The sequence below is a fragment of the Aethina tumida genome, chromosome 4, assembly GCF_024364675.1.
Source record: "Aethina tumida isolate Nest 87 chromosome 4, icAetTumi1.1, whole genome shotgun sequence".
Taxonomy (NCBI): Eukaryota; Metazoa; Arthropoda; class Insecta; order Coleoptera; family Nitidulidae; genus Aethina; species Aethina tumida.
Window position 1 is genome coordinate 13,492,699 of NC_065438.1, and position 14,876 is coordinate 13,507,574.

Here is a 14,876-nt window from a genome sequence, read left to right on the forward strand (position 1 = left end):
CACAAACCAAAAATAGTAGAGCAACCGCGGCTTAATAACGAACGTCACACGTTTTCCCACAATAAAACAATTGCCCTATTTCGTGTTCTTTGTTTTCGTCAGTCCACGCAGAATATTTCGAAAGCAAAAATTTGAATAATAACGCATTTTCGCAGCGACGCGCACACATCCATTCGTCAAATTAATGCTTTCAAACGTCTTCCCACGCACTCCACGATACTAATCTTTTTTTATTGTTGCTAATGATGAAACGTGGTCAACGTGTTTATAATTGTAAGAAAATGTCGATGGAAATCGTAGGAAACTGGAGGCATTGTCTTAAGAGCCTTGATTACTGTGCTTTGAATTAACAAGGTTTTAATTTCTTTGTAATTTTTTTGTTAGTGTTAATCAAAGTCCGTTTTATGTTTCCGTGAAATATGGTGAATGATATGGTAATACTGAGAAAGTTCACCTGAGGACAATGAAGAAATTCTGGGTTTAGATCATCTCTGCTTGTTTTATAAATATAAATTACGAGTATATTTAATGTTATTAACAACATTTCGGGAGATAAGTGTAAGTAATCTTACATGTAATGGTACACTGAGTTGAATGTAAGAGTTATGAACAAGCCTGACGTCACAGATACAATCGTTTTTCAGTTTTATCGTTATCAGGACTGATTAAATTGCTCAATCACATTCAAATATACAATTAACATTTAATTCAACTTTAGACAGTTTTTTATCTATATTTACAAATGAATCATGATGAATTAATTTTTTTATTCTATGTAAATGGTCACGACATCGAGCTCAGGCTCAATAAATATTCATTAGTGTTAATGGAAGAAAGAAATAATAGCGGTGCCAAATCGATTCACCATTAGCTATATCTTCATTAGCAAATTATAATTGTTTTTTCCATCAAACATTAACAATTGTGCATAACAGATGCGGTCGTTTTCTGCAAATCAATCGACATGGATCCCAACCTCCTAAAAGTCATAAGCGTTCAATTAGCAATAAACTTTCCATTTGAATCGAATTTACATTAAACCATGACAAAAATAACCCATGTTCAATTTCATCCAGTACATTAAAATGAAATTATTATGAACATGGTCCGACTTTAATGTGGTTTTTAGTGCTTGCTTTATGTAGGATTGACTCATACAACGAACATGAATCACTGGGATCCGGTAAACTATTTCTGGTCGCCTCTAATTTTTATTCCGAACCCGATACTTTTATGCATCCACGTATGCGGGATATTGCGCAAACATTGAATAAATATGTGGTCCTAAGTAACACAATGCCTTTTTTTCTAACACGTTTTTTATGGTAAACGTAAAACGGAGTAATTCCTGAGATTCTTCGGGCGACACTGTCATTGATATGTTTAGCGATTGTCACTGTATTATTTTTGGCAGGCCTCACCAATTAGAATACTTGAACTTTTGAATTCCCCAGTGACATTTCCGTAAATAAAATTCGCTTTGTGGGCACCAGCGTGTTTTATATCGTTCGGATTGACAGGAGGACGGACAGGTTCTTCGGAGTGCATCCAAATTATTCGAACTGCGACAGCGTATTAAATAACTGATCCAAAAATAAATGTGCACAAAAATCTTCCAACTGTGTAACCATAATAACTATATAATTATGAAATTAATGAATAATAGAAAATAAATGATGGGAGAATGTAATTTGTTGAATCAAATCAACAAAATATAATTTCATTTTATAATAAATTTTATTCGAAAACTTCTAAAATTACATAACTAAAAAATCTAAAGAATCTGAAGAATTTAAAGAATCTAAAGAAAGAATCTAAAGAATCTAAAGAATCTAAAGAATCTAAAGAATCTAAAGAATCTAAAGAATCTAAAGAATCTAAAGAATCTAAAGAATCTAAAGAATCTAAAGAATCTAAAGAATCTAAAGAATCTAAAGAATCTAAAGAATCTAAAGAATCTAAAGAATCTAAAGAATCTAAAGAATCTAAAGAATCTAAAGAATCTAAAGAATCTAAAGAATCTAAAGAATCTAAAGAATCTAAAGAATCTAAAGAATCTAAAGAATCTAAAGAATCTAAAGAATCTAAAGAATCTAAAGAATCTAAAGAATCTAAAGAATCTAAAGAATCTAAAGAATCTAAAGAATCTAAAGAATCTAAAGAATCTAAAGAATCTAAAGAATCTAAAGAATCTAAAGAATCTAAAGAATCTAAAGAATCTAAAGAATCTAAAGAATCTAAAGAATCTAAAGAATCTAAAGAATCTAAAGAATCTAAAGAATCTAAAGAATCTAAAGAATCTAAAGAATCTAAAGAATCTAAAGAACCTAAAGAATCTAAAGAATCTAAAGAATCTAAAGAATCTAAAGAATCTAAAGAATCTAAAGAATCTAAAGAATCTAAAGAATCTAAAGAATCTAAAGAATCTAAAGAATCTAAAGAATCTAAAGAATCTAGAGAATCTAGAGAATCCAAAGAATCCAAAAAATCCAAAAAATCCAAATAATCCAAATAATCCAAAGAATCCAAAGATTCCAAAGAAACCAAAGAATCCAAAGAATCTAAAGAATATAAAGTGTCTAAAGAATCTAAAGAATATAAAGAATCTAGAGAATCTAGAGAATCCAAAGAATCCAAAGAATCCAAAAGATCAAAATAATCCAAAGAACCCAAAGAATCCAAAGAAACCAAAGAATCCAAAGAAACCAAAGAATCCAAAGTGTCTAAAGAATCTAAAAAATCTAAAGAATCTAAAGAAATAGATAGAAAATAAATAATGGGAGAATGTAATTTGTTGAATCAAATCAACAAAATATTTTTTATTTTATAATAAATTTTATTCGAAAATTTTAATTTTTCCTTTTTCAAGTTAGCCTCGTTTTAGAAATATTAATAAACAAAAGATTATGGTATTGTAGTCTAAAATGTAGAGAAAAGGCAATCGAAAATTTTAAACTTTGATATAGCTCAATTGGTAATTACGAGTATTCGAATTTAGAAAAAATGTAATAACCTCATCATCTTTTTAATTTTATTGTTAACATGTCTTTTAATAAATATCAATTTCTTCTTATATTTTACATTTACATGCAATAATTACTGGTTTGAAAGGTAGGTTTACCAAATTCTCCTTGAATCTTTGTTATTGAGATTACTATTTCATTGTTATCAAGGTGAGTAATAATGGAGGTTTGGTTTTCGTTTTTTACCATCTTGGTATAGGAAGCTAATCCGGCCACTGGAGAATTTTCAAAAATTTGTGTCTCAGCTTCTATAAAACTTAGAGATTCCGTTCAAACGGCATTCTTCTATGTGAACTCTCTACTTTGAGAGGTTATGTTATCATCATCATTTAACTATTAAATTATAATAACATACGTTGAAATTACTTGTTGATTTCAATACAATTTTCGAGGTGTTTGAAATACACCACGGATACAAGCTCAATACCATGGTTGAAATTTTCAGACCTTATTGGGAACATAATAGACAAACATCTCTGAAAATTTGGAGCAAATCGAAGTTCAGAGAAAAAAGCCATATGAAAATAGAAGTTTTTTAAAAAACTGGATGGCTGTGTAATAACGAAATTAAGACAATTAAGGAAAATATGGGCAGATATTAACAGAATACACCTCCACAAAATATATCAACAGTTATTTAACCATATACTTTGGAAGGTGTAGATTTGAGAACATTTTGAAAACAGGTAAAATTTTGCTTATGCAATTGTTTTTTTTCTTGAAAGTAGAGAGTTCACAGAGAAGAATGTCGTTTGAACGGAATCTCTTAGTTATATAAAAGCTATAAAACTGTATATACTTCTGGATTTTCACTGGATTACCTCTCTCCTAATTTAGAAGTTGAAAATGAAGAAATTTTCACAGATTTTCACCAAAATTTAGTTACTATGGAAATAAGATAGGTTTATTGTAAAAATGATTATATCTGACCAGTCATTATAAGAAGTAAAAAAATTACACTCACACTTTTTTAATCAAACAGTGAAGATAACTGACAATATATTGATCTGGGCATTTTAAATTTATCATAAAAACTACTAAAGAGTGAAAATGGAAGTAAAATGATTTTATTAGATCACAGTTTTAGTTCGGTCATGAGGCAGATAACGACAGACATAATGAAGGGTGTGCCAAATAATAATTGAGTTCGAGTTATCAGGATATTCGTGTAATAGAAATTCGAGTTATCAAGTAAAAATTACACCCCGGACGCCATTGCCGACCAATTTGCTTCGACATATCAAAAATTCGTCTTTGGTAGAACCCGTATGGAATTTCTCAAAATCAGCAAAACCGCCGTAATTAATCAATCACATAAACGTCGACATTAATAACGCGACAGGTTTATATATGCCACACGTTAATGGCGAACAAACATTAAATCGTGCTACACCGCGTGCACAATTTAGCCGGACGCCCACACGCGAACGTAAAATCGAACGAAAGGAGACAAAAAAAAAAGTGCAGCGAAAGTTTAAAACCACGACCGGAAGTGCGAAAAACGTTAAGTAAATATTTGAGTTGGCGTATTATCCGTTCGCCGCGCGGCCATATATTATTTTCGGAATAAAAATCAATACCGGATATTGTTGCAATTGTTTATTTAAGCTGAAACAGATATGATTTAATTTATATTACGTACATTCTCTCTCCGTCGGTTTATTTTTAGATTGCGTCGGGCGCCCCGGAGATTGTTAATGAGGTGGATTTATCACGCAGCGATTATTGATGTGTCCGCATTGATCGATGATCTTTTTTAAGGAAGGTGATGAATTATCGGTGCAACAATGTTAAATTTTAATTTGATGTGCGCGTTTAAAACTGTATTTGCATCGATGAGTTCTGATCACGTTATTAGCGTTATTATTATTAATTAAATAATTATAGACTAACTTCGATAATTTGAAGCGTGAAAAATGTCGACTTATCAAGACTTGATATTAAATAATTAATAATAATTTTAATAATATTTATAAACGCACGGGGTTTATTTTAGACATTTAATTATTTATGATAATAATATTTGTTATATTTTTTCTTATAATATTCTTACAGTATCTCTTAAAATAATGTGATGGTAATAGGTTAAAGATGGAGGAAGGAAAAACTCTGTAACTTCAATTTGGCTGAACAGAAGTCAATACATTTAATTTCAAAATGAAGAGTTTTCATTGATGAATCGTCTATATTCCATACCATTTTTACATTAGTTAATAGAGATATCAATATGACCATTTATAATTTTTTAAGATGGGCACTAGAGGGCCTAACTCCATCCACTTATCAAAAAAATCAATTTTTCTTTCTAATTTATCAAATAAAGATGCATATTAAACATTTAAATATTTATCCTGATAAAATTTGTTATATTTTTTATTATAATATCTTACCGTATCACTACTTAAAATAAAGTGATGACAACACGTTAAAGATGGAGGAAGGAAAAACTCTGTAACTTCAATTTGGCTGAATAGACGTCAACACATTTAGTATCAAAATAAAGAGTTTTTTTTTTGAGAATCCTTTATATTTTATACCATTCTTATATCAAATTGCTACATATATCAATATGACCATTTTTAATATTTTAAGATAGACATTATGGGAACTAACTCCATTCATTTATCAAAAGAGTAAATTTTTCTTTCTAATTTACAAGTAAAGGTGCATTTTACACATTTAATTAATTATCTTAATAACATTTTATTATAATATTCTTACCGTATCTCTTAAAATAAAGTGATGGCAACATGTTAAAGATGGAGGAAGGAAAAACTATGTAACTTCAATTTGGCTGAACAGAAGTCAATACATTTAATATCAAAATATAGAGTTTTAATTGATGAATCGTCTATATTCGATACCATTTTTACATCAGTTGCTAGAAATATCAATATGACCATTTTTAATTTTTTAAGATGGGCACTAGAAAGCCTAATTCCATCCATTTATCAAAAAAATCAAATTTTCTTTCTAATTTATCAAATAAAGATGCATATTAAACATTTAAATATATATTCTGATAACATTTGTTATATATGCATATTAAACATTTAAATATTTTTTCTGATAACATTTGTTATTTTTTTTATTATAATATCTTACCGTATCACTGCTTAAAATAAAGTGATGACAACACGTTAAAGATGGAGGAAGGAAAAGCTCTGTAACTTCAGTTTGGCTGAACAGACGTCAACACATTTAGTATCAAAATAAAGAGTTTTTTTTTTGAGAATCCATTTTATACCATTTTTGCATCAAATTGCTACATACATCAATATCACCATTTTTAAATTTTTAAGATAGACATTAGGGGAACTAATTCCATTTATCAAAAGAGTAAATTTTTCTTTCTAATTTACAAGTAAAGGTGCATTTTAGACATTTAATTATTTATCTTAATAACATTTGTTATATTTTTTATTATAATATTCTTACCGTATCTCTTGAAATAAAGTGATGGCAACATGTTAAAGGTGGAGGAAGGAAAAACTCAGTAACTTCAATTTGGCTGAACAGAAGTCAATACATTTAATATCAAAATATAGAGTTTTAATTGATGAATCGTCTAGATTTCATACCATTTTTACTAATGTACATTAGTTGATAGAAATATCAATATGACCATTTTTAATTTTTTAAGATGGGCACTAAAGGGTCTAACTTCATTCACTTATCAAAAAATCGATTTTTCTTTCTAATCTACCAAATAAACGTGCATTTTAAACATTTAAAAATTTATTCTGACAACATTTGTTATATTTTTTATTATAATATTCTTACCGTATCTCTTAAAATAAAGTGATAGTACCACTTTAAAGATGGAGGAAGGAAAATCTCTAACTTCAATTTGGCAATTTCATTACCAAAATAAAGGTGCATTTTAGACATTTCATTATAAGTATTTATCTTTAGAAACTTTTAGAAATCTTGTGATATTATCTCTATTGTTTTGTCATTTTCAAAAGTTTTTTCCAAAAAATCGATTCCATTCTAAATTATCACATATACATGAAGATCATTGAAACAGTTAATAAATTTAATATCAAATGTTCTTTGTAATTAAAATATTAATTTCATTCGTAAAAACTTAAAATAATTAATTTATTATGTCTATATAATTCCGTTTTTCTTTATTACTAGTACTACTTTGAATTGAAAATATACGATTTCTTATTTAATTTATTCATATTATTATTAATTTAATTAATTATATTATTATGCATAATTTTAAATAGTCTCAATGATTTTAAATTTATTTTAATTCAGTGATTCAAAAAAATATTAGTAAAATCCACTGTTTAATCATGCAAATTATCAAGTAATTTTCTTCAATAAATATATATTAGTTATTTTTAAGAATGATAAGTAAGCAAAATTGTTCAAATTACCAATTATTCCGTGAACGTTATTTTCAAATTATTCGCAGGAAAAATCTTCCTTCACTTATTTTAAATTGATACAGTCATGTAATGAGTGTGTTTCCTATAAATATGGAAAGTTAAACGGTGACGAAATCGGTCATATTGAGAAACTTCAAATTATACTAGCGATGTAGTTTTTGCAACATTCCTCAATGCAGTGTGACATAATCTCTCACATTTTAATCACGATGTTAACGATATTTTCAAATTCATTTAACAATATTTACGACATTTAAATACCAAATATTATTTCTAAGTAAAGTAATTACTTTCATGTTTAACATTCATATCGAACGCCATATTAACAATACAAAATTATTTTGAAGACATGAAGGCATGTCGAAAACTTAAAAGGAAGTAGCAGCGTGATTTTCGTGGTTTTTATGTACCGAGAAAAACCGTGGAGCGGCAGGAAACAAATATATTATGCTCGTCGGGAACTCACCGGTCATTTTCCGAGAAGCACGTGCCTTTTAATTAAGAACGGCGTTCCCAGAAATTGATCACTAATTAATTATAAATGCGCATTAACAAATTGAGCATTGAATTCAGATTATTGTTTTCGGAACACTGAAAAAAAATCTTCGAATCCATAAGAAACATGTAAATATTTTGGTGAGTTTGATTTGTTCATGGAAGTACAATTAGGAACAATGAAAAAACGTTGGGTGGTCCAATTCGATTTAAATATAGATATATTTATCTGAATGCAAAATACAGTTAAACAAATATGGAGCGTGGACGTGAACAGGAAATACAGTCCTTATCTTTGATTAAATATTTACACAAACACTGTGTACGCAACGATTGTATTCATCATTACAATAAGAATATTGTTTATTATTTGTTAAATGGGTTAAGTATTGTGCACGCAGACTATTTTATTTTACACTTAGACCGGGTTATTTGAGCCACACTTTAAGATCGTTTTATTTATAGTTTTACAAGTTGTTTTGTGTTCCTCTCAACGGGACAATAAAGCAAAACTATAACACAAATTTAAAAATAGTTTAAGTTAGGTGAGAAAAATGCCGGTTGATTCGTTTTAATGCGTATTCCACGTTGGAATTAGGCGCCATGCGGGTGCCAGTGGACCGGGGGCGTAAAATCCAAGACGGAAACACTTGCCGATGGGAGCAGCCAAGCTAAATTAGAAGGAAGCCCCTCGCCGGAAGCCGTTTTATGAATGGGATGCTATTTATGCCCCGTGCACCGCAGACCGACTGCGTCGAGTCCGACGAACGTCTCTCAAGCCTTTTTTTCCCTCCGCGAACCGTCCCGAGACATCGTCACGTAATTTGTTATCCACCTTGTGGACGTATTGAAGTCAAATAATGTTATGGATGGTGGCTGGAAATAAAGTTTCGCTTGATATAGTGTGGCTGGCACACTAAAGATGTCCGGGCCACACCGCGTTCGGTGGTTTAATGTTTGTTAACAGTTTTGTTGCTGGTTTTGTATGTTTAGTGGCCATTAGTTTTTAAAATAATTAGAATAACTTACGGGCTAGGTCATCCCCATTCAGTCACGTAACTAAAATGATTGTTCACATAAAATTTTACTCCTTTTCTATTCACAGATATTTGCATAGATAATTTCTTAATAAATGGCTGCGTTTATCCGGTTATTATTTACTTTTGCCTTCGCTCAGATCATAAAATTTGAATAAAATTGTTGCTGGATGACATGTTTTTGACATTATCACACAATAATTGTACAGTAAATCAGGAATTATTATTCCAACATGGATAACATACATAAACAATACAATGTGGTATTGGCATATCTGATCCTGTGACTCTTGTATTGTTGTTTGTTTCAAATTCTCTCATATATTCAAGAACAATAAATTCCTTTATGCTGCCCACTCGTCGGTGTTTTCCCCCCGTTCATTATTTTCTATGATCTTTTTGACAATAATAGCCTCTTAGTGTGGGTTTCTAACCAGAAACTCGATATAAACGAGCATTTAAAGTTCTAAGGCGGATATGACAAATGGCGTATGCAACGGAAACTATAAGCGCACGTTTCCTTTTTTAGTAGCAAATTTTATATTGTCTTCAGTTATTCACTTTCTCATAATCTGCGGGAGACATCTAGTTCTTACATTAATGCAACCAATTGCACGTACTGTGGTGGATTAAGTATGGAATACTTATTTACTTGTTACAAATGTTACTTAATGTTTCCCTTAATCTGAACAAATCTGATCATTATATTCACTGATTTTACTTTTTTTTTTTAATAAAAAATCACTTTGGTTTGGAAAAAATATATTTTATTTTTTATAATTTTTTATGTTTATAAATAATTAACAATAACTCAAATATTTCAACAGGAATTTGTTGCCACTGTTCCTGTATGATTTGAAGAAATTCTTGTTTGTTTTTGATGTTTTTTGTTAAATGCGACGGTCTAATACTTCCCAAAGGTGCTCAATAGGATATAGATCGGGGAACTGAGAAGGCCATTCAAGGACAGTTAAGTTTTTCATTGGAAATCACTCATTAATAATTTTAGACGTGTGTTAGGGATCGTAGATCTTGTTGAAATATCTAACGAAGTCTTTCTTGGCAAATGGAAATATGGTGTATGCCCCTGTATTCAAAACGATCCATTTTACCACCCACTTTGGGCCCAACTTTGGATCAAGAAATGTATTTCCAAACCATAATATAAATATATATAAATATTCAACAGTTATGAAAAATCCCAGGGAATAAAAATACAATATTTTTAATAATATTTTTTTATTAAATGTCTTTGATAATAATAGTAAGTGTGTGGTGTACATTGTTTTCGGTAATAATGGTATATTATGAGGTATTGGGACTGCATTTTAAAATATTAAATAAAATGAGTTATATATTATCCTTAAACATTTTAATTTAGTAAAATAACATAATTTTATTAACAAAACCAACAGTTTCATCTTGTTGATATATTTTATGAGGTTTTTTAAGTACACATAATTAGATTGTTTAAATAAAAAGAGAAAAATTGTGGCTCATTAAGGTGATAAAATTGAAATATATTATCTGATAAAATTTATCGAATTAATTAAATAAGTTTCTTAAATTTTTTCTCATTAATCTGATATTTTTTCAATTTATATATTTTTATTTAAATATAATGTAAAATTGTATGGTTTATTTTCATTAATAAATTTATATTATGATAAATGAAAAAAATTTGATTTGAAATAGAAAATTTAAAATTATTTCATTTCCATAATTGTAAAGAAAAATTTTAAAAATTAATATTATTTTAATTATTTACAGTGTGGCCTATCTGAAGACGGGACTCCCTCATAAAATTTGTATTTTTTGTCCGATTTTAACAAATTTTTTTTCAATTGTAAGTAAAAAGTCACGCTTTTTTGGCCCATTTTTAGACGAAAATGAGCCACTCAGTATATATATATGTATATATAATAAAGGTATATTAATTAATTCAATATATTCAGTTTTGTTGAAAATTATGAAAGAAATCAACTATACAAATAATTATAAAATCTCCGATAAATTTGACAAAACTTGTATAAATGTACAATGGTGGAAAAAAGTAAATAAAATATTTTTATTCAGTACTTTTACTTGATGTTTGTCCTAATTTGTTGCAAATCTAATTTATTACAAAATCGGCTCATTAACCACAATAATCATTATATTCACAGGTTTTTATTAGTTTTAATAGAAAATCAATTTGGTCTGTCTATTTTATTAATATTCATAAAAAATTAACAACAACTCAAATATTTCAATATTTTCTGAGGTAATCTTTGGCTTCTTTAACTACTTGGCGTCTTTTAGGCATAGAATCTATCAATATCAACAATATATCTACAGTATGGTTTGAAAAAGTTCATGTTTGTTTTTTATGTTTACACAGCAAATATAAAAAATCCTTGGGGATAAAAATCCAATTTTTAATAATATTCCATATTGTTGTCCACCATTGTATGTACATGGATTGTATGGAAATAAAACTCTCTTAATTAAAACTTATTAGTATATCTTTAATAATAAAATATGTACAAAAATAAATCTATAATTAATATTTAACAACATGTTTTAAGAGTCGAATAACAAATTATTTAAAAACCGTTTCGAACGGGAAGTACTGGAAATCTTTATTGAAAATCTCCGTAAAAGCCGTGCTGACTAGATCGTTGATCAATGGACTGAGAACCACGAAACCAGGTTGCCAGGCCGTGTTAATTATCCAGTCCAGCATATTTTCTGAAACACACACAAAAAATATCATCCGAACTATCGTAATAGTCCTGTTAAATATTAAACTGTGGAACAGTGTCAGAAGTAGGCAATTAATAACAAATTAAAATTAAAAATAGCCAACCCGCACCGAAAACATCTGTACACATGTTTTATTTTGCTTTCCATTCTTGTTATTCTTTTACGTCTATTTTTGTTCTCACTCGCGACCGCTGCCTGCTACATTTACACGTTAATGGTTAAAAATAAACGGTGTATTTTTTATTTTTGTTTATTGTAAATATGAGATGTAAATATGGATTTCATGGACGTATCAATGTGAAAATACGCCGCTTCTCAAAATAATTTTTTCTATTTATATTTTGCATGTACGAAAATATATTTCATGTTCAACAAGCGTGAGTTTGTTTATTATTTTCCGTGTAATTATTATTTATTGTGATTGTTTTCGCTAATTTTAATTAAAACAATGTATTGCGTACGGATTTAATTGTTTTAAATAAATAACTTGACCCATTTGTTGGTTGGTTATTAATATTTTTTTATTTAGTTCATTAATAATTTATTTATTAACGCTGTTATCATCCTATATCAATGTTTATTTAAGTTCATTACATTTTGCCATAGAAGATATTGTTCGGCAAAAAAATATTTTAATCTAATGCGCGTTTGTTAGGCAACCCAAATAACACGCTGATCTAATACCCGCATTAAATAAATATATACAGTGTGGCCCATTAGACAGCGAGACACCGTCAGTAAATTTGTATTTTAGACAGATTTTAAGGGCTTTAGTATAGGTACAGTATAATTATTATAATATTGATAGTAATAATAATTTCTGCAATTTTTTTCATAGTTTTGATTTTGGACCAAAAAAAACAGTACATTTTGTCTACAGGTACATGTTTTACAATTGAAAAAAAAAGTATTTTCAAAATTGGACAAAAATACAAATTGATGGAGGTGTTCAGCTTTCAAATGGGCCACACTGTAGAAGCTGATTTGTTTGTTTAATTAGAAAGTTAATTGAGACATACTTAATGAATAAACTTACTATTTATTATAATATTATTAATAAGAAGGCTCATATTAGTTAGTTTAAGAATTTCATTAATATAAACTCTTGTTTACTATATTTAAATGAGGAAATATATTACATTTGGCAGCATTAATTAATAGTAGTACTTACCGAAAATGGTTCTTCCACCAGCAAGATTTCCGATGTGCAGTTCCAGTTTCTTGCAGGTTTTGATCTCAATTTTGACCTTAAGTTCTGGGTTTTTGACTTCCAGGCCATTGAAATCTCTGTAAGGTTTTCTCGTGGCAGTCGTTGTTTGTGTATAATCGATTAATCTCAAGTCCCAAGAACCCTGGTTGTTCACCTTTTGTCCCAAGAACGTGCCACTGATTTCGTACCAACCCTTCAGTCTTTTGTCGGGGAAAAACTGAGTGTATTGAATTTGATTTTTGTTCAAGTCAGACCTAATGTAAAAATTAGTAAGTTGTACTATGGTTGTAACTGGTACTCTGAGAGTGATTTACCTAAAACTAGTAATTTGTGATTGAGTCCAGCCAGACTCAGTGACGTTCCTTAGCACCAATTTATAATTGAAGAAAGGACCACTCCTTTTCTGTGGCACTTCAGCAGCAAAGAATGGATCCACTGGCAGTATTCCGTAGTCTGGTAATCCTGTAAACGTATACCTTCAGTAATAACAGCAACGCTTAATTTTCTAATAATATCACCGGACTGATAAAAGGGTTTCAGGTCGTTGATTCCATCCTTCACGCAGGCATCGAAGGTGGGTGTGTTGAGTTTGCAATTTTTAAAATACTCCTCTGCAACAATTCAAAGAAATTGAACCTTACGGAATTTGCTGATAATACAGGAAACGTCTGGTGTGTCACTGTGAAAAGCCTTAATTTAAAGCACAAAAATATGTGGAAATTGCACAGTTGATGCATGTATTTGTATAAAATCGCATGTTTCAAACAGTTGATTCCAGTAATTTGCATAGGAGATCTCTGTTTTGTTCAATTAACCATCCCGGTTAGCGTGACTGGTCAGTCTGCGGTACGAGTTTTGCAATACCAGAAATAATATTTGACCAGTCATATTTTCTTGTACAAACTTGATGATATAATACGTTCTATAATTCATTGTATTAAATAACGGTGATCTAGGCCATTTGCAATACAAGAAAGCGTTACTCTGGGATATGTACATCTGCAGTCACTTTTATTGCTAACTCAAAGAGAGTGTGCAATATGTACGAGAATGTAGCATGAAGGACGCCCACATGGGATTTAAATATTATTTGTCTCTTTAACACATTAAAAATGGCTAAATATAAAGAATCCTTCCTTATTTCCTTATTAACATCACAATTATTATTATTGAAAATTAAATATTTGTACATTGATATAAAGACAACCTATAGATAAATGTTAATTTAACTTAAAATTAGGTTAGATGCAACAAAATCTTAAAATTCATCAGATTTTTATGCTGTTTCAGTTATTAATAATAATAAAAAGTATACAGGGTGTTCCTAAATTGAGTGCACAAAAATTAACCACATTTTTTGACCTAAAAATAGGCCTATTCGACTTAATTTATCTATATACTTCCTCCTGTCTATTTTTGAGGTCAAAAATATGTGGTTAATTTTTGTGCACTCAATTTAGAGACATCCTGTATCGTTTGTAAATTATCTTGTTTAATTTAAATTTTTATTTGTTGTAACTTAGGAGAAAATTTAAAATAAAATTTTGTATTAGTTTGTTGACAAACAATTTCTAAATATAAACATTGGTTGAGGTTACATTGCTCCCAATTGAAAAAGGGCGAGGTTGAACAGTAATACACTTGTAGAAATAATTACATAAACTCACATACACATGTACTTAAATCTCTTACCTAAATTCACTTGACATTTAACCGCAACCACACCAACCAATACAAACAAACACAGCAACATGTTGTCCAACGTTTTCGAAAACAGTACTCACACACGACGTCGGTTAAAAAAATTTTCAAAACATTTTTTACCTTAATCTTAAGAACGACTGATGAACGTAAAAGCCGTATATTTTGTTTAGCAATGCATTCCCCACTAGTTGTGTTCATTTCAGTGGATGGCAGCCCATTTTAGTTGTACTATCTTGCAAGATTGAATCTACTTTCTACA

The 14,876-nt window shown here is 29.4% G+C and overlaps 1 protein-coding gene across 1 annotated transcript; it reads right to left on the reverse strand.

Annotated features, from left to right (window-relative positions):
• Positions 1-11,444: 11,444 nt before the first annotated feature.
• LOC109595999 (uncharacterized) lies at positions 11,445-14,723 on the reverse strand. The gene is made up of 5 exons (XM_020011450.2): positions 14,606-14,723; positions 13,432-13,524; positions 13,228-13,375; positions 12,875-13,167; positions 11,445-11,688 (listed from the first exon to the last, which is right to left on the reverse strand). Exons 1-5 carry the CDS (start codon positions 14,664-14,666, stop codon positions 11,540-11,542), a joined length of 744 nt encoding a protein of 247 aa, XP_019867009.1. The 5' UTR covers positions 14,667-14,723; the 3' UTR covers positions 11,445-11,539.
• Between the last annotated feature and the right edge of the window lie 153 nt (positions 14,724-14,876).